General features: G+C 42.8%; 2 protein-coding genes across 4 annotated transcripts; both read right to left on the bottom strand.

Annotated features, from left to right (window-relative positions):
* Positions 1 to 3,598: 3,598 nt before the first annotated feature.
* LOC121575967 (SH2 domain-containing protein 5) lies at positions 3,599 to 9,818 on the bottom strand. 3 transcript variants are annotated; one of them, XM_041889260.1, is made up of 10 exons: positions 9,543 to 9,818; positions 8,618 to 8,729; positions 8,334 to 8,414; positions 6,447 to 6,521; positions 6,204 to 6,350; positions 5,884 to 6,084; positions 5,550 to 5,742; positions 4,992 to 5,097; positions 4,529 to 4,688; positions 3,599 to 4,407 (listed from the first exon to the last, which is right to left on the bottom strand). In XM_041889260.1, exons 2-10 carry the CDS (start codon positions 8,666 to 8,668, stop codon positions 4,219 to 4,221), a joined length of 1,203 nt encoding a protein of 400 aa, XP_041745194.1. In that variant the 5' UTR covers positions 8,669 to 8,729; positions 9,543 to 9,818; the 3' UTR covers positions 3,599 to 4,218. The 3 variants fall into 3 exon arrangements, with proteins under 3 accessions (XP_041745194.1, XP_041745193.1, XP_041745195.1); XM_041889259.1 differs by having other exon boundaries at positions 9,489 to 9,817; XM_041889261.1 differs by lacking the exon at positions 8,334 to 8,414 and having other exon boundaries at positions 9,489 to 9,818.
* Positions 9,819 to 18,848: 9,030 nt separating this feature from the next.
* LOC121575379 (heterochromatin protein 1-binding protein 3) lies at positions 18,849 to 24,420 on the bottom strand. The gene is made up of 12 exons (XM_041888444.2): positions 24,313 to 24,420; positions 23,704 to 23,779; positions 23,193 to 23,415; positions 22,929 to 23,088; positions 22,687 to 22,830; positions 22,078 to 22,149; positions 21,658 to 21,812; positions 21,299 to 21,389; positions 21,022 to 21,181; positions 20,764 to 20,875; positions 20,296 to 20,463; positions 18,849 to 20,181 (listed from the first exon to the last, which is right to left on the bottom strand). Exons 2-12 carry the CDS (start codon positions 23,768 to 23,770, stop codon positions 19,698 to 19,700), a joined length of 1,836 nt encoding a protein of 611 aa, XP_041744378.1. The 5' UTR covers positions 23,771 to 23,779; positions 24,313 to 24,420; the 3' UTR covers positions 18,849 to 19,697.
* Positions 24,421 to 25,419: the final 999 nt, after the last annotated feature.

The following is a 25,419-nucleotide window of genomic DNA, read 5'->3' as shown; positions in this document are numbered from 1 at the left end:
GAAATGAACAAGATACTCAGAAAGCTACAGAAAAAATATTTGATTAACAGTTACAGTACATGAGCAGCAAAAACCACTGTGATAAATAGTACATTCAAGGTTGGATAAACCATTGTATCACAGCATTAAGAGTCACTGCAAGCACTATGGCGTGTGGCATTAAGTAGTAGCATTATGTTCGCTAACATTTAAAAGTAGCAACAACAAAAAAACACCAGAAGCATCACATTGCGAGACCAAGTGTCCATGTAAAAGTGCCATTATATTGCTGGTTACTGAAAGTTCAATAGAGAACTACTAACAACCTAGGGTCAATCACAGTGGATGAATTAAATACTCTACCTAAACAAGCCAACGAATAGTGAGGTCTCTAGTGGTCAAAAAGGGTGGCAGGTAGAAATGTTGGATAGACTGGGGGAGGAGGTGACAGTAGAGTGCCCCTCTAGCCCAGCTCTCTCAGTTCCCCTCATTGGAGATGTATGTTTTGCTTTTCATCCTCTTCACCTTGCCATTGGATGGGGTGATCCCCAGTGACTCGAGGCAGAAGGGGTGAGGGAGGAGGGATTCAGCGCTGAGCGAGGGGCCGATGTTGGGGCCGATGTTGGAGCCGCTGGAGGTCAGGTGAGGCGTCCCGTTCCCCTGGGATGCTGAGTGAACTGCTGCAGGGAAAGAGGTCATCAGTGGAACAACCACACATGTAGGGCAAATTATCTGTTGAAGTTAAGTAGATAGCAGGCTAGATCTTTTGAATGTTTCCAGTAACTGACTTGGACCCTTATAAAACAATTTTGTACTAGCAAGCAGTACGTTGGTATTAAGTGGTGCTATAATTGTCACATTTTATTTGAATGTTGATTCCAAAAGTATCTGAATTGTATTATTTTATTATCTATTCAGGCACTTTCCCGTCGGTCTGCACACTTCATTAAATACCAATTAATAGTTTGACTGTTTTATGTTAACATTAATTGCACCTCAGTCACATTTGAATTCAGGTGAGAAGATTGCCCTCTGCAGTTTCCAGTAAGAAACAAGCCCTACCCATATATAATATTGAGCGCAGTGAAAAGGCGCTGGGCTATTGGTTCAGGGGTCAGGGGAAGGGCCTGTAGCTCCTGGTCTTACCAAGTCCCTTCAGGGGCTCAACGCCCAGCAACTGGTTGACTCTCTTAGGCTTGAAGTAGTTGCTGGCGAAGTTCTCGCTGTCGCTTGTTTTGTCACAAACTGAAATTAGGCGAACTCGCCCTAATATTCTGGTACTATGGTTTCTTACCTCCATTTTCTGTTTGGTGTCATTTCCCAAAAGTTCTCGGATTTCTTCATTGTAGATCTCTAGGTAGGAAGCCCTCACCGGGAACTTTGTATTTTCTGCACACTATTTTACATAGAAGACACCAAATGAATAAGAACCAGTTCTTGAGAGGAAACACTTGATGATAAAGCCCACTCATGCGACATACAGTAGTACAAGCTGGCCACTCAATGGGGCTCTGCCAGTCATACAAAAGGCCTTGTCTGAGGTCAGCTTTTTACAACCACAGCACTTCTAAAATAATGATCCCCACCAACTCATCCTTGGGAGTTTCTTGATGGCAGTACAATAGAGGTGAAGACTCTACCTGAATGCTCTCGAAGATGTGCTCAAAGACCCTTGGGATGACCCCTCTCTGGCCTGCTGGCTCAGACACCCCCTGCATGGTGAATGGTCCCATTGTACCCTTCAGTCACCCCCTGTTGGTAGCAAGAACAGTCTGTTTACACCATTGACATGCTTGTAGAAGAATGCCTATATGCTTTACAATTGACCTCAGCAGTTGTTTAATGGCAGCCTCTTCTCTAAATGATGAGCTCGGAGGTCATTAGCTAGGGGATATATTCTAATTGGCAGCGGCACACTTGTTTTCCTAACTGACGTGGTATTTAGTTCCATATATCTACTGGATATGTCCAATAACCTATGAGCTGCTGCTGCTGTATGTAATCCACCATAATCAGGTTGTGAAAATGTAGCAGAATTTATTGTAGGCCTACCTCAACCAAAGGGTAGGCGATTTCTCGTTGTACATCTGCTCAGTGGTTTGGTCAATGAAGTAGGTTCCATCAAAGGTGAATTGCTTTGGTGGCTCCTCCTTTGCCCCTGGCTTCTTGATGAAACACTGACAGCGACTCATCTCTACTGATACTACCATCTTACAATTCAAAATGTGCTCCCTATCATTCATCGGCCGACACCTGACCACTACCTTGATTGACTCTGCAGCCATTTTTGCCTCATTCATTGACTGAAGCCATTTTTACCTCAGTCTTCTTGGGATGTCTGATATCAGGAACGCTTACTGGTGACAAGCATGCAAGGCAACATCTGACTATACATTTTGATATCGACTACTGTGGGAAATTATTCTCTTATATTTTAGATGTGCTGTTAGCTTAATAAGAAAGCATTAATGATTAAACATAATAGGTTTGTACTGTACTGATAAAAATTGGTCAACATAACAAGCTGTGATTAATGTGGGGAACTATTAGGGGGTAGGCTGAGATAAGACTTGTGTCTCACATACACACACACACTGCCTCTTTGTTAGAACGCTCAAGGACATGTGTTCTGCTACAAAGATGTCTGGGGTTGCTGACTCGAGACAAGTTGTGGAGAAAACAACTGACACCTGGCAACAGTGAAGCGCCAAGGGGCTGGGACCAGCCTGTGCGCCAACGATAGGCTGAGTAAGTCTAAACCACGCTCAGTCTCTACTCTGATAGGCCAGCAGGGAGCGGGAACTATCTCTGTCAGAGTATTTAAAGAAGAACTTATAACAATGGACCAGTTCTCTGTCTGCCCTGCGTGGTATTTCAGTGGACCCGTATATACGAACATCATATTTACCATTGAAGTGTTTTGGATTAATTAAAATACTAGTCTATTTTAGAAGACGTGTATTGACCTCTTTTTGTTCCAATACCAGCTTTGAATTGACGCAACTTAACACTACCAATGTCAATCATCAGTTGTTGAATCCATTTCAGGCATTGTGCAAGCTAGATAGTAATAGGAAAATAAATAGCTAGCGTACTGTTATTTGGACACTAAACAATTAATCTAACTAGCAGCTATGACAGACATCTTTCCAGCTGACATGCTACAACTGAAGTGATCAGAATAGCCAAATCTAACCTGTTGATCTGGTCACAGAAGCATGACAGCAAATCAGAATGCTTGCTAGCTAGCTAACTAAGCTAAGGTACCCAGCCACATTGACCAAGCATCAAAGCAAACAAGTTCACAACCTGTACTAGCTAAACAGACTGCTAATCGGTTGGAATCATTTCTTGTCACGTCAATTATCCACGTGCTATAAAAACGTAGTATTGGCAGATGGCATCATGTCGTTCAATGAATACAATCCGTGCACATAAACAAAAGTCTATGCAAACAACAATATCATCTCGCTGTCTGTCCCCTTCCCACGGCGTTCCAAGTTGCTAGGCAACCATAAAACCACGTAATTTGTGAAAATTGCCTGTTGTCTTTCCAAAGATCCATAATCGAAATCACCTCTTGTTCCCCCTCAAAAACAACAGACTTAGATAAAGTTCATAGAAATATATGTGCATTTATGTATAAAATACGGCAATACATTATGCATAACCTGACAAAAAATATATATAAAACGTAAAAATAGGCGACACTTTGTGCTGTAAAGGGAGTCATGTACCATGCATGACATCTCAAAATGTGTTTCTCACAGAACATTTTAAAACATGCCTGTGAAAAACTGACAGTTTAACATGAGGCAGAAGCTTAACATACAGACCAAAAAAACAACAACACATATATCTAAATTCCTACTTTAGAAAATGTATATAATTAAAAAGTAGGTGCAGCTAAAACACAGAAGAAGAATATACATCTAAAACACACTTTTGACATTTTAAAAAACGACATCATAGGCTAAGTGCCAACATCTTACTCCATACCAGAGCCTTACATTTATCAAAACCCCAGCGATCAAACTTCCCTTTAGCAGGTGAACTGTGATAAGAAATGTTTCTCAAAAATCTCAAAACAATAACAAAAGTGCCCTAAGTGAAGCACTGAAGTGAATTAATTGTACTGTATTTAAGTGCAAAGAAATTAAAGGTGTCAGTGTAACACATGTTGTCAGTGTCTCTTAGAGAATGGAATACGTCAATCAATCCTATGTTCAGAAATTACTTTTAAACCCATTGCTTCCTCTGGTTATATTTTGCATTCTTTCTTTTGAAGCTTTGGTGTGCCTTGCCAACGTTCTCCTCCCACTCGTAGCAGTGGTTTACGCGGGAACAACTCAGCGGAAAGTCCAGCTCCTCGAACTCTGTGTAGTGCTCTATCAAGGCAGCAATGGTGCAGAATTCTATGTGGCAGTTCTAGTATATAAACATGAAAATTACTTATTATCTACGAATTGAAAATACATTAACGAAGAGCTTAAATTGGAAGTTAAAGAAAGTTGATGAAAATTGAATGATTGACCATAAGACAGCTCACCTCAAGCAGGTATGTCCCTTTATAGGTGTTGTCTATGAGGTGGGTGACGAGGCCAGAAGAGAAACGAATGATGAGAGAGCCACAGCCAGGTCTCTTAGGATGCGGGCACAGGAGGTACGAGCCCAGGACGTCCTCTGCAAGCAGAGAGGAGCTTCTGTCACTGTAACACATGAAGGGGGGGGTTGAAGACCAATGGCAGCCCTGAGATGACTGACATGAGTTCTCATCAAGCAAACACACCATAAAGCACACAAGGAACTGTTCTGGGATAAGTGTGAGTCAGGTAAATGTGTCTCAGTTGTTAGAGCCTGGCGCTAGCAACACCAGGATTGTGGGTTCGATTCCCGCTGGGACCACGCTATGCAAAAAATGTATGCACACATCACTAAGTCGTTTTGGATAAAAGTGTATGCTAAATAGCATATATTATTATTATTATAACAAATGAGAGGTGGTGACTCACGTGGCGATGCCTGCCCAACACCACACCGCTTGAGCCAGAGCTTCTTCTGTTTCGGCAAGGCTCGGGGGCCGGGCTCTCCTCACTGGTATTTTGTCCTGCCCCTTTCCTGTTTCACATTCAAGATAAGGGATTCCATAGCATCTTGGGATGATCACATTTCAAGAGGTCCCTCAAGGGAAATATTTCAAGGGGCTTGTTTGCTTTGGATAACCTCCAATCTATTTCCATTCCACCTCAAGTGGAGTCACAGTGGAAAAACTTACTGATGTGAGTACAACTACTGTTTCAAGGGAAACTGTGATAAAGGAGTTCATAAAACGTCATAACATGTTCAATTTAAATGCGTGGTAAAAAGCTTTTAACGTTACAGTAAATCTGACCCCTGTGAAAAATAAGTGCCTGTAAGTTTATCAGAGGGTGTATGTAATGACAAATCGATACCATGAAAACTGCCTACACCACAGACGTTGAGTGAGTGCCCATCACATAGCACTAAGGGTATGCATTACCTAATGAACTGTTTCACTCTTGAAAGAGCTCTCTGCACACTTGGCCCACCTTGTGGAGAGTTAAGCCGATCCTGAAGGTGGCGTTGTTTGTGAGGGCTGTAAGTGAAGGAGCGATAGGCCCCTGAGCACAGTACTTTGTTGCGGATGGCTTTCTTGCGCACAAGGGAAGGAGAGGTGAAGACCTCCTCTTGGATGCTTGGTTGTTCCTCAGTTGTTGCACTGTTGTTCTTCAATGGGAAGACCTACAATAAAGACCCATAGAAAGTGTTAACAGGTCAACAGCTAGGCCAGCACAATGTACAGGGCTCAGCTACACAAATAAAAAAATGGCACAGAGAAATAATGCTTTCACAATTAAGTTAAAACAAACAGGTTTGACTGACCTTTTCCCCTGGGAGTAAGCCCTGAGTGGGGGCCCTTCTGAAGGACACAAGGGCACTGACACTGAGAGGGAAGCCCTGGTTGAGGAGGGAGGGGGTGCAGTTGGGCAGTGGGCCTGCAGACTCATCTTGAGCCACCTCTGGGTGCTTCTCCAGGTAGGACAGCTGGAAACAGCGGCACAGCAACAGGTTCAGGAACTGGGCCTGGGAGGGAACACACCCAAAGAGAGACAAATGAGACAATAACCTGCAGCTTAAAGCCATCAAAGAGGGATTTCGTTGACAACCATCTTGGGAGGCAAAGATCCAACGCTGGTTCTTACTGCTCTGGCATGACTAGCCTTGAAGAGGTGGCAGTATAGTTGGGCATCAGGGTTGCCTGGGTTGTGTGAAACAAAGGCAAACTGGGCGTCCGAGGGGTGGGCGGTGGAAAGGGAGACCCTTCGTAGCGCATGGGCCATGAGGATGGTCTACAGACAAGGAAAGTAAAAAAGAATGTTGATGTAGTGCACACAGCTCTAACAACAATGATACACTTGCTTTGCTTTGGGAAGGTCAACTCTTACCGTCTCATCTTCATCATACATCTTCACACCTTTGATGGAAAATTTCAGGGACACAGACCTCCTTTTCTTGCATGTCTGTGAAAAAATGTAACACTTCAGTTAGGCACATCCTTCCAGTCTCTAAAGTGCCCTTTTTTGGGGCCAAAACAATATATATTCTTTGTATACAGTTTGTCATTGTTGTTCTGAACCCACTGCCTGCAATTCACATTAAATACAGTGGGGGGAAAAAGTATTTAGTCAGCCACCAATTGTGCAAGTTCTCCCACTTAAAAAGATGAGAGAGGCCTGTAATTTTCATCATAGGTACACGTCAACTATGACAGACAAAATGAGAAAAAAAATCCAGAAAATCACATTGTAGGATTTTTTATGAATTTATTTGCAAATTATGGTGGAAAATAAGTATTTGGTCAATAACAAAAGTTTCTCAATACTTTGTCATATACACTTTGTTGGCAATGACACAGGTCAAACGTTTTCTGTAAGTCTTCACAAGGTTTTCACACACTGTTGCTAGTATTTTGGCCCATTCCTCCATGCAGATCTCCTCTAGAGCAGTGATGTTTTGGGGCTGTCGCTGGGCAACAGACTTTCAACTCCCTCCAAAGATTTTCTATGGGGTTGAGATCTGGAGACTGGCTAGGCCACTCCAGGACCTTGAAATGCTTCTTACGAAGCCACTCCTTTGTTGCCCGGGCGGTGTGTTTGGGATCATTGTCATGCTGAAAGACCCAGCCACGTTTCATCTTCAATGCCTTTGCTGATGGAAGGAGGTTTTCACTCAAAATCTCGCAATACATGGCCCCATTCATTCTTTCCTTTACACGGATCAGTCATCCTGGTCCCTTTGCAGAAAAACAGCCCCAAAGCATGATGTTTCCACCCCCATGCTTCACAGTAGGTATGGTGTTCTTTGGATGCAACTCAGCATTCTTTGTCCTCCAAACACGACGAGTTGAGTTTTTACCAAAAAGTTCTATTTTGGTTTCATCTGACCATCTGACATTCTCCCAATCCTCTTCTGGATCATCCAAATGCACTCTAGCAAACTTCAGACGGGCCTGGACATGTACTGGCTTAAGCAGGGGGACACGTCTGGCACTGCAGGATTTGAGTCCCTGGCGGCGTAGTGTGTTACTGATGGTAGGCTTTGTTACTTTGGTCCCAGCTCTCTGCAGGTCATTCACTAGGTCCCCCCGTGTGGTTCTGGGATTTTTGCTCACCGTTCTTGTGATCATTTTGACCCCACGGGGTGAGATCTTGCGTGGAGCCCCAGATTGAGGGAGATTATCAGTGGTCTTGTATGTCTTCCATTTCCTAATAATTGCTCCCACAGTTGATTTCTTCAAACCAAGCTGCTTACCCATTGCAGATTCAGTCTTCCCAGCCTGGTGCAGGTCTACAATTTTGTTTCTGGTGTCCTTTGACAGCTCTTTGGTCTTGGCCATAGTGGAGTTTGGAGTGTGACTGTTTGAGGTTGTGGACAGGTGTATTTTATACTGATAACAAGTTCAAACAGGTGCCATTAATACATGTAACGAGTTTAAAAAATCCTACAATGTGATTTTCTGGATTTTTTTTCCTCATTTTGTCTGTCATAGTTGACGTGTACCTATGATGAAAATTACAGGCCTCTCTCATCTTTTTAAGTGGGAGAACTTGCACAATTGGTGGCTGACTAAATACTTTTTTCCCCCACTGTATGTGTCATTTAAGTAGCCATTAATATATGTCCATCTATTGCTTTCATGCCCTTTTTTTGGTTTGAGCACCTGCCCATGAAAAGATCTGTGCACGATCCTATCTCCACCATAAATCTTTGTTAACAGTCAAGACTTGTCTTAAAGTACTGCTGCTTTCTAATTTGTCATTATCAGCACCTACTTTGAGAGACTTGAGCTGTGTGTGCAACTGCTGCATCTGATCATCTAAACAGCAGTCATCCACAGGAAAGGAGCCAACATACTTCATAAAGAAGAAAGACTACATGTTACACATACTATCAATTATAGATAGACATCATAATGTAACCAGGTGCAGAATACAAGGGAAGTATAAAAGGCCACTAAGATTTCTTCCTCTTGGGATGTACTTTTATTTCAAACAAATATTACTTCTATATGGGGAGGAGAAAGATGTGTTTTGCTCTGTCAATGGAAATGGCTTACCTCAGCTGACCTTGTAACTGTGCCATCATCCCTGACCTGTGTCTCACCCATCCTTATCACTCCTGAGTTAGACTACTTCGTCCAGCTGTTTCTGGATGAGTTCTCCTGAGTGCTGCAGGAGCAGATAGCATTGTAGCACCCAGCATTATCAACATTGGACATGTCAACATCACATCTGGTAGTGTTATCTTCCCCATGGGAAAAATGCTTTTGTAACCAGGTAGTAGTGATAAAAAGAGCTGTGAACACATTATATAAACCTTTCAACTTAAGCAAGAAACAGGTATGTGTTTGGTGGTAGATAGTAAATCAACAGCAATTTCCAAAACTCGAGACTGTCAGATCTAACCAGTGCTTGACTTGGACTGAAATAGGTGCCGGTACTCATTATGGGTGCCGGTACTGTTTATATTTAGGTGCAGGAGCTACACAATACTTTTGAGCTAATATTCTATAAGAGGAACAGGAGCTCAAACAGTAGAACTTTTGAGGTGCCGGTACTCAGCTCCGGTGAGCTCCTGCCCAAGTCAAGCACTGGATCTAACCCTTGTCCTCGTGAATTCTGAAAATTCTATGCGCACCTGCAATCGAATAGGTTGTTGCGACTGTTTCGTTTGAATCGTCTCATTACAAGCCAAACATTGTCAGTAGCATACAGTAACCACCCTTAGTCCTACTGGTATGGATTTTAGCACATTTAAAATTCCATAGCTTTCAGCCTATTACTACAGCAGTCAGAGCACGCGGGTGACACACATTATTCTGTTGTATGAGCGGCCAGAGCAAACATTTACGCACGGATGAAGTCTTTCTAACCTGCAGTGGCAAGTTTGGTAAAAATCATGGCAATAAATACATTATAATAAAATACCTTAATTTAGTTTCAAACCAACACTCGTTTCACCTCCGCACTCGTATTCCGTACCCCGTGTCACAGTTCCAATTCCAAACTCTGATTTCCCCTCCTCCTCAAGGTTGCGTCACTTTATCAAGCTGACGGGTCCGTGTACATTTCGTTATTTTGATTTCCAATAAAAACGGAGAATGGAAAAACGCAAAACGGTTCATTTTCTCAATTGTTTTCTCAATTATTGTGTCAAAATTGGACATGGAGTAACGGAAAACAAATAACACCATTTATTTAATGGTCATTCGGAAACACAATGTTAACTTTCATTGCTATGCGGATGACACACAGCTCTACATTTCGATGAAACATGGTGAAGCCCCAAAATTGCCTACCCTGGAAGCATGTGTTTCAGACAAGGAAGTGGATGGTGGAAAATGGTTTACTTTTAAACTCTGACAAAACAGAGATGCTAGTTCTAGGTCCCAAGAAACAAAGAGATCTTCTGTTGGATCTGACAATTAATCTTGATGGTTGTACAGTCGTCTAAAAAAAAACAGTGAAGGATCTGAGCTTTACTCTGGACCCTGATCTCTATTTTGACGAACATATCAAGAATATTTCAAGGACAGCCTTTTCCATCTTCGTAACATTGCAAAAATCAGAAATGTTTTGTCCAAAAATGATGCAGAAACGCTAATCCATGCTTTTGTCACTTATATATTAGACTACTGCAATGCTCTACTCTCTGGCTACCAGGATAAAGCACTAAATAAACCGTAGTTAGTGCTAAACATGGCTACTAGAATCTTGACTAGAACCAAAATATTTGATCATATTACTCCAGTGCTCCAGTGCTCCAGTGCTAGCCACTGGCTTCCTGTTAAGGCTAGGGCTGATTTCAAGGTTTTACTGCTAACCTACAAAGCATTACATGGGCTTGCTCCTACCTATCTCTCCGATTTGGTCCTGCCGTACATACCTACACGTACACTACGGTCACAAGACGCAGGCCTCCTTATTGTCCCTAGAATTTCTAAGCAAACAGCTGGAGGCAGGGCATTCTCCTATAGAGCTCAATTTTTATGGAATGGTCTGCCTATCCATGTGAGAGACGCAGACTCGGTCTCGACCTTTAAGTCTTTACTGAAGACTCATCTCTTCAGTAGGTCCTATGATTGAGTGTAGTCTGGCCCAGGGGTGCGAAGCTGAACGGAAAGGCACTGGAGCGACAAACCGCCCTTGCTGTCTCTGCCTGGCTGGTTCCTGTCTCTCCATTGGGATTCTCTGCCTCTGACCCTATTACAGGGGCTGAGTCACTGGCTTACTGGTGCTGTCCATGCCGTCCCTAGGTGGGGTGCATCACTTGAGTGGGTTGAGTCACTGACGTGATCTTCCTGTTTGTCGCTCCCTCGGGCTTGTGCAATGGAGGAGATCTTCATGGGCTATACTCAGCCTTGTCTCAGGGTAGTAGGTTGGTGGTCTGTTGATATCCCTCTGGTGGTGTGGGGGCTGTGCTTTGGCAAAGTGGGTGGGGTTATATCCTACCTGGTTGGCCCTGGGGTATCGTTGGATGGGGCCACAGTGTCTCCCGACCCCCCCTGTCTCAGCCTCCAGTATCTATGCTGCAATAGTCTATGTGCCGGGGGGATAGGGTCAGTCTGTTATATCTAATGTTTAACTCCTGTCTTATCTGGTGTCCTGTGAGAATTTAAGTATGCTCCCTCTAATTCTCCCTTTCTCCCTTTCTCCCTCCCCTCCCGGAGGACCTGAGCCCTAGGACCATGCCTCAGGACTACCTGACCTGACTCCTTGCTGTCCCCAGTCCACCTGGTCGTGCTGCTTCTCCAGTTTCCACTCTTCTGCCTGCGACTATGGAACCCTGACCTGTTCACCGGACGTACTACCTTGTCCCAGACCTGATGTTTTCAACTCTCTCTCTCTACCACACCTGCTATTTCAACCTCTATGAAAAGCCAAGTGACATTTACTCCTGATGTACTGACCTGTTGCAACTTCTACAACCACTGTGATTATTATTTGACCCTGCTGGTCATCTATGAACGTTTGAACATCTTGGAGAAAAATGTGGCCTTAATGGCCATGTACTGTTATAATCTCCACCCGGCACAGCCAGAAGGGGACTGGCCACCCCTCAGAGCCTGGTTCCTCTCTAGGTTTCTGCCTTTCCTAGCCACCGTGCTTCTACATCTGCATTGCTTGCTGTTTGGGGTTTTAGGCTGGGTTTCTGTATAGCACTTTGTGACATCTGCTGATGTAAAAAGGGCTTTATAAATAACATTTGATTGATTGATTGATTAGTAACATGCCTGGCATTTGAAAATACCATGCATTTTGTTTTACCCGAATTCAGAACCAGCTTCAAATCATACAGATTATGTGTATGGTGTTAAATGCTCTTTGGGCATTTTCAAAAGCTTTCAAAAACTTAACATGCCAATAGAACAAACTCAAACACAACTGAACAAAGTTGGCTTGCACTACTAGCAGGCTACTGGCTACTGACTAGCTAGCAGTCTGGCTATCTAGGCCTATCTGGTTACTGGCTATAGTCATGCTAGCTAGTAGTGGTAAGTGGAAGTAAGTTAGTCCCTCAACCTGCTACAAGATTAAGCTGCCCGGCCAGAGCTACCTGCTGCAGAAAGGTCAGATTTCTCCATTACTTTCTGTAGCTAACCTAGCTAGATCTTCTGTCGGCTGATGGTATTTATTGACTGAGTAATGATGAACAGCAGTTACTGTAAATGGTTACCTATCTGGCACTTTGCATAGCTTCACATTCAACAATATCCAATTAAGCTATAGTCAGTGTGTGTGTGTGTGTGTGTGTGTGTGTGTGTCTGTCTGTCTGTCTGTGTGAGATCTGAATATTCCTGCAGGAGAAGGGCACAGTATGGCATCTGAGCAGATCATCATCAACTTCATGTACTTACATCAGTCAATTGTCCTACTTCTCTGAATGTATACAGGTGTAGGATCTTAATTTGATCACCCTGTTCTTGCAGGAAATTTCCTGCATAGCAGGAAATGCAAACGTGTAGTGTATTCAAGGTTTAAAAAAGGCTTCTAAAGTTTGTAATTTCCACTTTAAAATGTCAGAGTTGATTTGCCCTAATAAAAAAAGATTTACCTGCTGTGAGAAAATGATCAAATTAAGATCCTACATCTGTACATACCCCCTGTGGGGGGGTTGATGATCAGTGATACGGAACATTACTTGGTTACTGATCCCCCCCCCCCCCACACACACACACTCTCTCTCCTTTTCCTCTCTCTCTCTGTCTCTCTCACACACCGACGAGACCATTCAAAAAGTTCAGTCTGCAGATCCTCTCAAGCTCTGTCAGGTTGGATGGGGAGCGTCGCTGCACAGCAATTTTCAGGTCTCTCCAAAGATGTTCAATCGGCTTCAAGTCCTGGCTCTGACTGGGCTACTAAAGGACATTCAGAGACTTGTACTGAAGCCACTCCTGCGTTGTCTTGGCTGTGTGCTTAGGGTCGTTTTCCTGTTGGAATGTGAACTTTCACCCCAGTCTGAGGTCCTGAGAGCTCTGGAGCAGGTTTTCATCAAGGATCTCTGTGTACTTTGCTCTGTTAATCTTTCCCTCGATCCTGACTAGTCTCCCTGCCACTGAAAAACATCCCCACGGCATGATGCTGCCACCACGTGCTTCACAGTAGGGATGGTGCCAGGTTTCCTCCAGATGTGACGCTTGGCATTCAGGCCAAAGAGTTCAATATTGGTTTCATTAGACCAGAAAATCTTGTTTTTCATGGTCTGAGAGTCCTTTAGGTGCCTTTTGGCAAACTCCAAGCGGACTGTCATGTGCCTTTTACTGGGGAGTGGCTTCCGTCTGGCCACTCTACCATAAAGGCCTGATTGGTGGAGTGCTGCAGAGATGGTTGTCCTTCTGGAAGGTTCTCCCATCTCCACAGAGGAACTCTGGAGCTCTGTCAGCGTGACAATCGGGTCACCTCCCTGACCAAGGCCCTTCTCCCACGATTGCTCAGTTTGCCCAGGCGGCCAGCTCTAGGAAGAATCTTGGTGGTTCCAAACTTCTTTCATTTAAGAAGGATGGAGGCCACTGTTCTTGGGGACCTTCAATGCTGCAGACATTTTTTGCTACCGTTCCCCAGATCTGTGCCTCGACACAATCCTGTCTCGTAGCTCTACGGACAATTCCTTTGACCTCATGGCTTGGTTTTTGTCAACTGTCAACTGTGGGACCTTATATAGACAGGTGTTTGCCTTTCCAAATCATGTCCAATCAATTAAATTTACCACAGGTGGACTCCAATCAAGTTGTAGAAACATCTCAAGGATGATCAATGGAAACAGGATGCACCTGACCTCAATTTCCAGTCTCATAGCAAAGGGTCTGAATACTTATGTAAATAAGGTATTTCTGTTTTTTTGTTTTATCCATTTGCAAAAAAAATTTAAAAGCCTGTTTTCGCTATGTCATTATGGGGTATTGTGTGTAGATTGATGAGGGGAAAAATACATGTAATCTATTTTATAATAAGGCTGTAACGTAACAAAATGTGGAAAAAGGGAAGGGGTCTGAATACTTTCCGAATGCACTATATCTCTCTAACCCTGCTGTACCCTACCATGCTGAGCAGTGGTGTAAAGTACTTAAGTAAAATGACTTTAAAGTACTACTTAAGTCTTTTTTGGGGGTATCTGTACTTTAATTTACTATTTATATTTTAGACAACTTTTACTTCACTACATTCCCAAAGAAAATAATGTACTTTTTACTCCATACATTTTCCCTGACACCCGAAGGTACTCATTACATTTTGAATGCTTTACAGGATAGGAAAATGGTCCAATTCACACACTTATCAAGAGAACATCCCTGGTCATCTCTACTACCTCTTATCTGGGGGACTCACTAAACACAAATGCATTGTTTGTAAATTATGTCTGAGTGTAGGAGTGTGCCCCTGGCTAACCATAAATAAAAGAAAAAAGAAAATTGTACCGTCTGGTTTGCTTAATATAAGGAATATGAAATTATTTATACTTTTACTTTTGATACTTAAGTATATTTGAGCAATTACATTTACTTTTGATACTTAAGTATATTTAAAACCAAATACTTTTAGACTTTTACTCAAGTAGTATTTTACTTGGTGACTTTCACTTTTACTTTCTATTAAGGTATCTTCTCCACAACTGGTGCTGAGACAGTATGACTCTAGAACAGTTTTACACTATTTTAAATGGTATGTTCAACAGTGATTATCTCTCTCTATATATATTCAATTCAAAGGGGCTTTATTGGCATGGGAAACATTTGTTAACATTGCCAAAGCAAGTGGAAAGAACGATCACAAATTAAGTTAACTCTCTCTCTATCGACATAGCGATAGTATGTAGACTGGTTGATGGCACCTGCAGGCCCGTTTGAGGGACAACTGGACAGAACGTATCAGAATTCTTGGACTTCAGCTGAGACCCTCCTCTCCTTCCCCGTCCTTCATGGAAAGACCCTTCTTTACAATTCATGTTAGGCATGATGCTCTCAAGGTGTCTCTCTCCACTGGGCACACACTGGTTGAATCAACATTGTTTCCACGTAATTTGACTAAATTGGTTTAATTGAATGTTGAAATTTCCTTCAAGTGTGGTTTTTACTGAAAGTTGACAGATGGCATTTGTATGGAGGGATGTGGTGGGTGTGGTGGGAGAGAGTGGATAGATGGGTTTTGCTGAAAAAAACTCTCTCCCCCTACCTTCTCTTGATAAGTAATACAAGTAAATGTAATTGCTGCATTTTACCTGTGACAAAATGAGATTTCATGACAGTACTTTGTCTTTACACATCTTGTGCAAGCCAACTTTATTCAGTTGTTGAGTTTGTTCTATTTGCATGCTAACTTCATAATAAGTTTTGAATCTTAGCTACCATTAGTATTGTTTTTATCTTCCTGTCACACATGGTCTAATCCAGGGGTGTCAAACTCATTTTAGCTCAGGGGCCACATGGAGGAAAATCTATTCCCAAGTGGGCCGGACCGGAAAAATCATGGTATATATAACTTAAAAACAACAACTTCAGATTGTTTTCTTTGTTTTAATACGATCAACATACAACATAAAGATGGAGCCTGAGGACAGTGTGTCCAAAATAGTACAAGCACAACATCACTATTAATCATAAAACACGTCAAGTTTATTTGAAAATTCTAAAGAAAAAGAACACACAAACACACAATGCCTCAGTGATTAACAGAACGGTTTCACAGATCACAGAACTATATCAGGGTGTCATTTCTCAGGCAGAAATGTAGATAAAAATAATGAAATCCTGTTCCCCAAACAAGTGCAAGAACCACAGAGTCAAGAATAGGTTAAATATACAAATAAAACAAAATCAATTAAAAACAATAGCACATCAACATAAAAACATATAAACATAAAGCTGGAGCCTGAGGACAGTGTCCAAAAGCACAACATCACTATTAATCATAAAACACCTCAAGTTATTTGAAAGTTCTGAGGACAAAGAACACACAAACACACAATGCCTCAGTGATTCACAGAAGTATATCACAGATCACAGAACTATATCAGGGTGTCATTTCTCAGGCAGAAATGTAGATAAAAATTATGAAATCCTGTTCCCCAAACAAGTGCAAGAACCACAGAGTCAAGAATAGGTTAAATATACAAATAAAATAAAATCAATTAAAAACAATAGCACATAAACATAAAAACATATAAACATAAAGCTGGAGCCTGAGGACAGTGTCCAAAAGAACAACATCACTATTAATCATAAAACACCTCAAGTTATTTGAAAGTTCTGATGACAAAGAACACACAAGCACACAATGCCTCAGTGATTCACAGAAGTATATCGCAGATCACAGAACTATATCAGGGTGTCATTTCTCAGGCAGAAATGTAGATAAAAATAATGAAATCCTGTTCCCCAAACAAGTGCAAGAACCACAGAGTCAAGAATAGGTTAAATATACAAATAAAATAAAATCAATTAAAAACAATAGCACATCAACATAAAAACATATAAACATAAATCTGAAAGCGTTGCTCAAACTCCCGTAACAGTCCAGTTATTTTATCTTTGAACCGCTTCATGTCTGCCACATGTTGGGTCGCACACACATTTTTCAGACAGGGGAAGTGAGCTGCATCACCACCGGCAAGTTGCGTCTCCCACAATGACAGCTTCAACTTGAAAGAACGTATGCTGTCATAATACTGCGTGACAACTTTGTTGCGCCCTTGCAGCTGTTTGTTCAAGTTATTCAGGTGCTCTGTAACATCCACCATAAATGCAAGGTCCGGCATCCATTCTGCGGAATGAAATTCTAACACTGGTTTGCCCTTTTCTTCCATGAACTGTTCAATTTCTTCTCGTAAATCAAAGAAACGCCTCAGCACAGCACCTCGGCTTAACCATCTTACCTCAGTGTGGTATGGCAGGCCATAGATGTGGTCTTTCTCTCTGAGAAGGCTGTCAAACTGTCGGTGATTCAGGCTTCTGGATCGGATGAAATTAACAGTTTGGATGACCACCTTCATGACGTTATCCATCTTTAATGACTTGCAACACAAAGCCTCCTGGTGCAAAATACAGTGAAAAGTCAAAAAATCACGTCCTCCATTTGCAGATTGCACTTTCTCTCTGAACTTTGTCACAACGCCTGCTTTTTTCCCGATCATTGAGGGCGCACCATCTGTAGCCAGGCTGACAGCGCGGGACCAGTCCACTCCGACCCTGTCCAGCGCGCACGACGAGTGCGGTAAAAATATCAGCTGCTGTCGTTGTATCTGTCATCGGCACCAACTCCACGAACTCCTCGGTGACGGTCAATGTGTCATCAACTCCCGCGGATGAAAAAATGGCCAGTTGTGCAACATCTGTAATGTCCGTGCTTTCATCAATTGCAACCAAAAACGCAATAAATGACTTTACTTTTTGCTTCAACTGGCTGTCCAAATCCACCGAAAGATCGGAAATCCTGTCTGCAACTGTGTTTCTTGTCAGGCTGATATTTGCAAAAGCCTGCCGCTTTTCAGGGCACACAATCTCCGCTGCCTTCATCATGCATGTTTTTACAAATTCACCCTCACTAAATGGTTTTGAAGCCACTGCGATTTCATTAGCAATGAGGTAGCTAGCTTTCACTGCAGCGTCACTGATGTCTCGGCTGTGAGTAAACACAGACTGCTGTTTCTTCAGACCCAACAGTTCATTCACCTTCTCTCATCTCCGCTGTCCTTGAAAGTTGTCATATTTGTCGGCATTACGACTCACATAGTGGCGACGAAGGTTATATTCTTTCAGCACTGCAACATGCTCTGAACACACCAAACATACAGCTTTCCCATTCAATTCCGTGATTAAATAGGATGACCATTTTTCTTGGAACACTCTGCGTCCACTTTTCTCTTTTTTGACAGAGACATATTGGGGCAATGAAGGTTCCAAAGCACATAATGTTAAAAGTAGAAGCCGTAATAAATATCGCGGGCAAAACAAAGTAGCTCATTGGCTGCATGTGCTTGACCTACTTGCTCTGCCCCGGTATAAACAGTTTGCTTGCTTAACACAATTGCTATTGCGCCATCCAGTGGACGCAATTGGAACAGCAGTTTATTTTATTGAAAAATTGCAGCGCATTTTTATACTTTACAATGTTTTTTTTTGTTTGTTTTTTATCATCTCGCGGGCCGGATTAAACCCGTTTGCGGGCCTGATTTGGCCCGCGGGCCGTACGTTTGACACCCCTGGTCTAATCCTTTCTTTGTGCTGCCAACCTAGGCTGTAAACCCCCCCCCCCCTAAGATCCTGAATATTCGATGAGGGGGTGTGTACTTCTGGGTAAGAACAAAACGAAAAATGTAATATATTTTAAGTTTTCCATTATTCCATGTCCAATTTTGAAACAATAAATGAGAAAACAAGTAGATTTCTGAAATTCCGTTTTTCATTTCTGTTTTGATAACGAAACGTACACGGACCCTGACACCCACCGAGCCATTCACTGGTGTTTGGGCGTGACTATAAACATGGCTATCTTTCGAGACTGAATGTACAAAACATTAAGGACACCTTCCTACTATTGAGTTGCGCACCCCCCTTTTTCCCTTGGGAGAAAACCCGTTCTCTAGCCTTTTTATGACCATGTCGACTACCCCCCCTCCACTTTATTAATGAAACTTCCAGCACTTTATTAATGAGTGAACCAAATTGACATCTATTGATTTGTAGTTTGTAGCCACTACCCTACAATGTATAGTATACTTTAGCTCCAATTTACGATCCACCAGCAGGTGTCTGTACCCTTCCTCGAGACCATGACAGAATGAATAACAAGGAATTTAGTACAAATAAGCCATTTTAATAACGACTTGGAAAAAAGCATAACATAAAGAGTACACGCATGCAGGGTATACATGAGCTACACACCTTCAAAATGAAGTTTATTCAATCCTGCACTATTACACAGTTTTTTTTTTTTTTTTTAGCTTTATATGGTACAATGAACTGATTAGTTTGTTTTCACACTTTAAAAAAATATTCCCCTAATACTATGCAGTAGTACTGAACATAACAATGACAAACTGTGCTTCCTGATGTCAGTCTCCAATCAAATTAAGTATTTCAACCAAGGGCCCAGCAACTGATCAAGGAATGTTAATTAAAATAACATAACTCACTAAAAGGAAAGTTGTCTCTCATGCTCTCAAATTCACTTAATAACATATATCCCAATATCCTTTAAGATTTGAGTTTATCCAGATTAAATGTAGAGAAATCTATATTTTTATACAAGGAATGTGTCAAGCTAAAATATGGGAAAGTGGATTGGGATGAAATGTTAAAAATGAAAAGACAAGTCACTGATTTTATGTTAGATCTCTGCATATACACAAGTGTGTGAGGGAAATTGTGAAATTACACAATTGAATACCTAGGCAGTTTTACAGTTTTTGATGAGGACTTTCTACACAATGGCGTTTAAAAATTGGATTCACAGAAATGTAACAGTTCACAAAGTACAGTAAATTGACATGAAGTGATAACTGTCACATCCCTATCATACAGAGAAGAATTCTAGAGCCCCAAACAGGGGGAAAACAATGATGCGAAAGAGAGCAAGAATAGAGGCAGAGCACTGTGGTCTTCAGAGCTACAGTTAAACTTCCACTGCTGGGCAATAGTGAGCTCACTTCCTCTCCCTCAGAGACTTGCGGGCTGCTGGCTTGGCCTTCACTGCAGATTTGGCTGCTTCCTTCTTTGCAGGTGGTGACTTTTTGGGCGCTGGCCGCTTTGATGCCCTGCTCGTAAGCTTTTTGACGATGGGCGTTTTGGGCTTGCTCGCCGGAGCAGCTTTCTTCACTGGTGTGGGTGCCGCCTTAGCTGGAGGGGATGCCTTCTTTGAGGCTGCAGCTTTACTGGTGGCTGCAGGTTTCTTAACTGGGGGCACTGGTTTGTTTGCTGGTGGCACGGGTTTCCTCGCTGGGGGAGCAGACTTCTTGGCTGGCGGTGCTGCTTTCTTAGCTGGGGGTGCTGGTTTCTTGACTGGGGGTGCAGATCTCTTCGCAGGGGCAGCCCTTTTCTTGCCCTTAGCCCTTGACTGACTTGCTGGCTGTGACTTCTTGCTGGGTGGAGGGCGACGTGCTTTAGGTGGTGGCCGCTTCACAGCTTTCCTAAGGATTGTATTGAACAAATACACTGTTAGCAGTGAACCATTTCAAAACCTACTATGTATGACAATATAAAAATATTTTCTTCGGATTTCAGCAACTTGACCTTCGACTCACCTCTTAGGAGGGGGTTCATCATCTGACTCCTCATCCTCCTCAGACGACTCCTCTTCCTCCTCATCAGAGTCCTCCTCATCAGACGAGTCAACCATCTTTCTGCATTTGGCCTTCTCTGCCATTTTCTGCTCTTTCGCTTTCTGTTTTTCTGGGAACAGAATGGCTGGGCTGTGGAATAAGAAAGGACAATCTGAGCCAACTAAAAATAAAAAAATAAAATTAACGGGTATTTCAAGAGTGCAGCCATTTCTGTTAGATCCACGACTGTCTCTCATTACTGCCAGACTGCTGAAATATTCAGTACATCAGAGGTTCAGTAAACATGAATGATAACTGACATGATTTGTAGTGTAGTCAGCATCTTTCTAAACAGAGAATACTGTTCCTGGTACAGAACACAATTGTGTAATGATGTACAGAGGACAGCAATGAACTTCACATAGTAATCTTCCTAGAGTAGTGTTCTACCTGGGGTGGTAAGGGTAGCAGAGCTGGTAGGTCCCGTTTAGCCCATTCCCAGTGATCTGCTCCATCCAGCCCATCATTTTGCACTTCTGCAGGGTCCTCTTCAGGCTGTTCACTGAGGGAAGAGAAGTGCCCAGTGTCAATAAAGCATCTTAACATCTCTGATTCAACCCAGCTAATGAGAGCTCCTGCAGTTGCAGGTAGGTATTCACACCTTGTCAAAGCAGTGGTTCGGTTAGGAGAGTCAGGGACAGGTCTTACCCACACGGTACTCCATGCTGTCCTTGTTTGTCTCTAACAGGAATTTGCGGAGTGTGGTAGTGCTGCAAGTCTTGGGTTCGTTCATGGCCACGATGGCTGTCATGATAGCGTCCTCCAGGGGCCCACCTTTAAGCAGGAACTTGCCCCCTTCCCGCTTCAGCTGTGAGAGGGTAAGAGAGAGTGAGAGAAACACCTCAGAGCAAAGATCTAACATTATAGATGCCAAAGGCCTTTATGTAGTACACTGAATTGTGCATTCCTTTAGTAAAAGACTAACCTGAAATGTTCCAGAGGCACCTTTTCCAGTGATCTGCTCCAGTTGACCCTTGTCCACAGCTCTCACCAGGCCACTCTTTAGGATATCCGGCCTAGGAATGAAATGGGTGACTGCATTGAGAACCTTATTTTAACCTACACCAATCCACACCACTTTGATGGACATCCCACAGTTCAAAAGGTAGTGGGTTCCTTATTTTCAGACTGCATTAAACACACTGTAGATTTGGGTTGTGCAGAAGTTTGCATTACCATGTCAGGTAATACGTCAAGTTAGCATGTGTTTACGTACTCAGAGAATAACAGGACCCGATCACTGAACCCATCCTCAATCAAATATGACAATAAAAAGGTATTTACCGATGCTCCACGTTGAGTTGAGGAAAGTGCTGCTCCACATATTTCTTGATCAGGATGTAAGACGCCTCTTTGGGCTCACATAGCCGTGTGATGATCAGGGGCAGAGCATCCCCAAGGGTCTCGGCCTTCAACCCAGGTGCTACTGCCATCGGCTTCTAGTACCAAACCATCAGAATCACAGTCAAACTCAGTTGGTAGAGCATGGCACTTGTAACGCCAGGATAGTGGGTTCGGTTCCCGGGACCACCCGTACTGAAAATGTATGCAAGCATGACTAAGTCGCTTTGGGTAAAAGGGTCTGCTAAATGGCATATATTATATTATATTCAAATTATGTCTGCTAAAAGCCTAATGGGACAATCACATAAATGGCACATTGCTATTGTTTAAGTTTGTAGATAGGTGACTGAAAATACCTACCCCTTTAGCAGTGGGTTTATTAGGGGGCTGCTTCCCAATGGTAAAGCTTCCAGAAAGGCCTTTACCCTTCAGCTGTGCGAGTGAATAAGAGGTAAAGCAACATGAGTATGCAGGCCGATAAAGCACCAGATGCACTGGGTATAGGGCACCACAACAAGTAACCCACAGGTCATCACTAGGCGGCTTCCACCCAGTTACGTGACCCTGCACCTTAGAGGCTGCTGCCCCATATACATAGACTTGAAATCACTGGCCACTTTAATAATGGAATACTAGTCACTTATAATGTTTACATATTTTTGCTTTACTCATCTCATATGTATATACTGTATTCTAGTCTACTGTATTTTAGTCTATGCCACTCCAACATTGCTCATCCTAATATTTATATATTCCTTAATTGATTATTTTACTTTTAGGTTGTGTGTATTGTTGTGAATTGTTATATATACACTGCACTGTTGGAGCTAGAAACACAAGCATTTCGCTACACCTGCAATAACATCTGCTAAACATGTGTATGTGACAAATAAAATTTGATTTGACAGGTCAAGAACACTAGGATAGGCTGACGCCTAACATTTGCAATTCATGTTAATTCATGGTTACCTGTTTGATGGTGCCCTTCTCCAGCTGCCTCTTGAGAGCCTTCTTGAGGAGGAATTTCCTCTTGTCCAGCTCCAGGTTAGGGTATTTATTCACAATGTACTTCATGACAGAATGAGCTGAGGCCCCAGTCTTCTCCTTGCAGGACTGCAGAGAGGAAATATGATGAGTTGCAGGTGCTGCATTCGTGGGGAGTAAGGGATAACAACATCATAAAAAAGGTAATAAGAGTGTTGTGTACAGACCTCAATAGCCTCGATGAGGATGTCGTCCATCCTAGGCGGCTGCATGGTGGAGGTGTTCTTATTAGTGAGCGTTGCACGTTTGCTTGCAGACATGGTGGCCCAGGCGGGAATGGTCCTTTTAACCGGCTTCTTGACTTTCTCTTTCACTCCATCTTTCTCTCTGCTGCCAAACCACAACACAGCAAGCACAAAAATGTGAAATTAAACATGCATCTACATAGATATGAAAGCAACATCTGCAGGGTATGAGCACAAGCAACTCACTCCTTCTCAGCATCTTCCCCCTCAGCCTTCTTCTCCTCAGTCTTATTTCCAGTCGATTCATCAGGTTTCTCTCCCTCAGGTTTCTCACCATTCTCTTTTGGGTCTCCTTCACCTGTGCCCTCACCATCTCCTTGACCCTCCCCCTTCTTGGCTACTGGGGCTGCGGGTGCTACCTCCTGCTCCTCCTCAACAGAGGCAGATTCCTCAGAGCTGGCATCAGGCTCTGAAAAGAAATGTGGAGGGAGGAAGACAAGAGTGAATGTCAATTTAGCAAGTAGATCTAAAACTTTAATTACATGCCTCTCAACAACAAGAACTCTGAACAATGGGGAGATGTCTGATTCCAATCTTTCCTAAAATAATCACTAATAGGGAGAAAGACCCAGATTCACCAGAATTCCAATCAGGTTCTGTCAATTGGTGACTGTATTCACTCGTAGTCTGTCAATGCTGGGTACCAATATGAATCCCAAAGCATAGTTCCTGTTCATGTCGAGGGTCTTGAACTCACCTCCATCTGGTGCAGCCGAGGGGGGTGTCTCCTGGGGTGGAGTCCCAGCTGCACGACGTATAGGCATGACTCCAAACTGTTGACCATAGAGATGTAAATGATAAATTAAAACATTTCCTCAGCACTGACAGATAAATTATGTATTATCGATCACAATAAAGTTGTTGGATCTAAAGCAACTTAGCAAGACCCAATGGTAACATCAAGCAGTCACCCACTGCTTCTGTATGTGCGAGGCAACATCAATCATGGCCTGTGCATTCATCAAATGCAAGATACTGCTCTTTGCAAAGTACATTATCGTCAAACATCGATAAAACCACAAAGAGTGTGCAATTTTCTATGATGTTTTGGAATGGTGGGGGCATGTAAATAGTTAGCAAAAATTTATATCGGTTAAGATGCACGTCTTCCAGCAAAAATTCTAATATGGCCATTTTGTCCATTGATTTAGGCTACCCCACACCGTAATGGCGCTGCATAGAGCTGATGGTAAATGCACCGAAGTTGCATTGGAAAATAAGACAACGGCGCATGCATTTTTGCAAGAGCTCTACTGTCAAACGCTTTTTGCAGGGACTAACCATGAACAATTGTTAATATTCTTACCTTTTGACTTTCTATGAAGATGTTGAAATAAAAATCGTTTCGCTCTCCTTTCCTTTTTTTTTCTTGCTTACTTGCCCCTCCCCCTTGAACGTACACGTAGCAACCTCGTGGGGTGTGGTGTCACGTTGTGTGTGTTCTTTGTTGGTTCTTGCTATGCAGAATCCTTGGGACGTCCAACTCTGACGTCACCCCATTGAAGTTAACATTTACAAAACTGTTAATAAGGTAAGGGTTATAGTTAAGGTAGAGGTTAAGGTCAATGACTGTTTATATGACTGGATAAAGCCATCGACCACTTGACACCATTCATTCCTATGTTAAGACTCAATAAGCATTGAAGCCAAATGAAGTCAGTTAAGACAAGTACTGGTAACTGCATACTTGGGAGTTTGTCTGAAAGTGGTCTTGCAAAATAAGTGGGTGGATCGGATCAACAGCTATGGGTGTAACATCAGTGGGTGGATCAACAGCGACGGATGTAAGGTAACATCAGCGCTCCATTATTAGTTAGACCAGCCATTGCAGGTGCACTGGGGCTCAGTTTAATGTTTACATAGCAGGTTAAGAGAATTAGCGTAGCAGGTTAGGATAATTAACATGGCAGGTTAGGAGAACGAGGTTATGGTCAGGAAAAGCGTTTGACTTGTAGTGCAGGCCAATTAGCCACGCCAAATGGTCTTGAGTGGCAACAAATCTGTCCAATTAGCTGATCTGATTTCCATACATCACTTGTGGACACGCCCACTTACAGACTATCTATGCAGTTACCCATGACTCGATTAAGATTATGTCTCATGGAGACATAATGGTGCGTTCAAGACAACAAGGAACTCGGAAAAATACGAGGACAAATCATGACGTCAATGATCTCCAGATCGGAAAGTCGGAGCTCTAGAAAGAGGCTCGAGGTCCCGAGTTGGATGACCATTCCAAAAAAAAATCCCAGTCGGAGCTGATTATTATATATATTTTTTGAGTTCCCAGTGGTCTTGAACGCACTGAAGTCCGACATTTCCGAGTTCCCAGTTGTTTTGAACGCGGCATATCATGCCCAGTTTGAGCTACTCCAGGAAGTGACGTTGCAGGCTAGCCCAATGCTGCCCCCTC

This window comes from Coregonus clupeaformis, chromosome 10 (assembly GCF_020615455.1).
Source record: "Coregonus clupeaformis isolate EN_2021a chromosome 10, ASM2061545v1, whole genome shotgun sequence".
Taxonomy (NCBI): domain Eukaryota; kingdom Metazoa; phylum Chordata; class Actinopteri; order Salmoniformes; family Salmonidae; genus Coregonus; species Coregonus clupeaformis.
The sequence above is the reverse complement of the archived record's forward strand: the minus strand, read 5'-3'. Positions and strand labels throughout refer to the sequence as shown.

Excerpts from the sequence above, each read along its gene's own strand:
- LOC121575379 (XM_041888444.2), bottom strand. The coding sequence starts at position 23,770 with ATGCCTATACGTCGTGCAGCTGGGACTCCACCCCAGGAGACACCCCCC. Across the intron at positions 20,464-20,763 it reads TGCTACCCTTACCACCCCAG|CCCAGCCATTCTGTTCCCAG; the intron begins GTAGAACACTAC and ends CTTATTCCACAG. Across the intron at positions 20,182-20,295 it reads GATGAACCCCCTCCTAAGAG|GAAAGCTGTGAAGCGGCCAC; the intron begins GTGAGTCGAAGG and ends TACAATCCTTAG.
- LOC121575967 (XM_041889260.1), bottom strand. The coding sequence starts at position 8,668 with ATGGGTGAGACACAGGTCAGGGATGATGGCACAGTTACAAGGTCAGCT. Across the intron at positions 6,351-6,446 it reads TGTATGATGAAGATGAGACG|ACCATCCTCATGGCCCATGC; the intron begins GTAAGAGTTGAC and ends CCTTGTCTGTAG. Across the intron at positions 4,689-4,991 it reads TGTTGGGCAGGCATCGCCAC|TGACAGAAGCTCCTCTCTGC; the intron begins GTGAGTCACCAC and ends CATGTGTTACAG.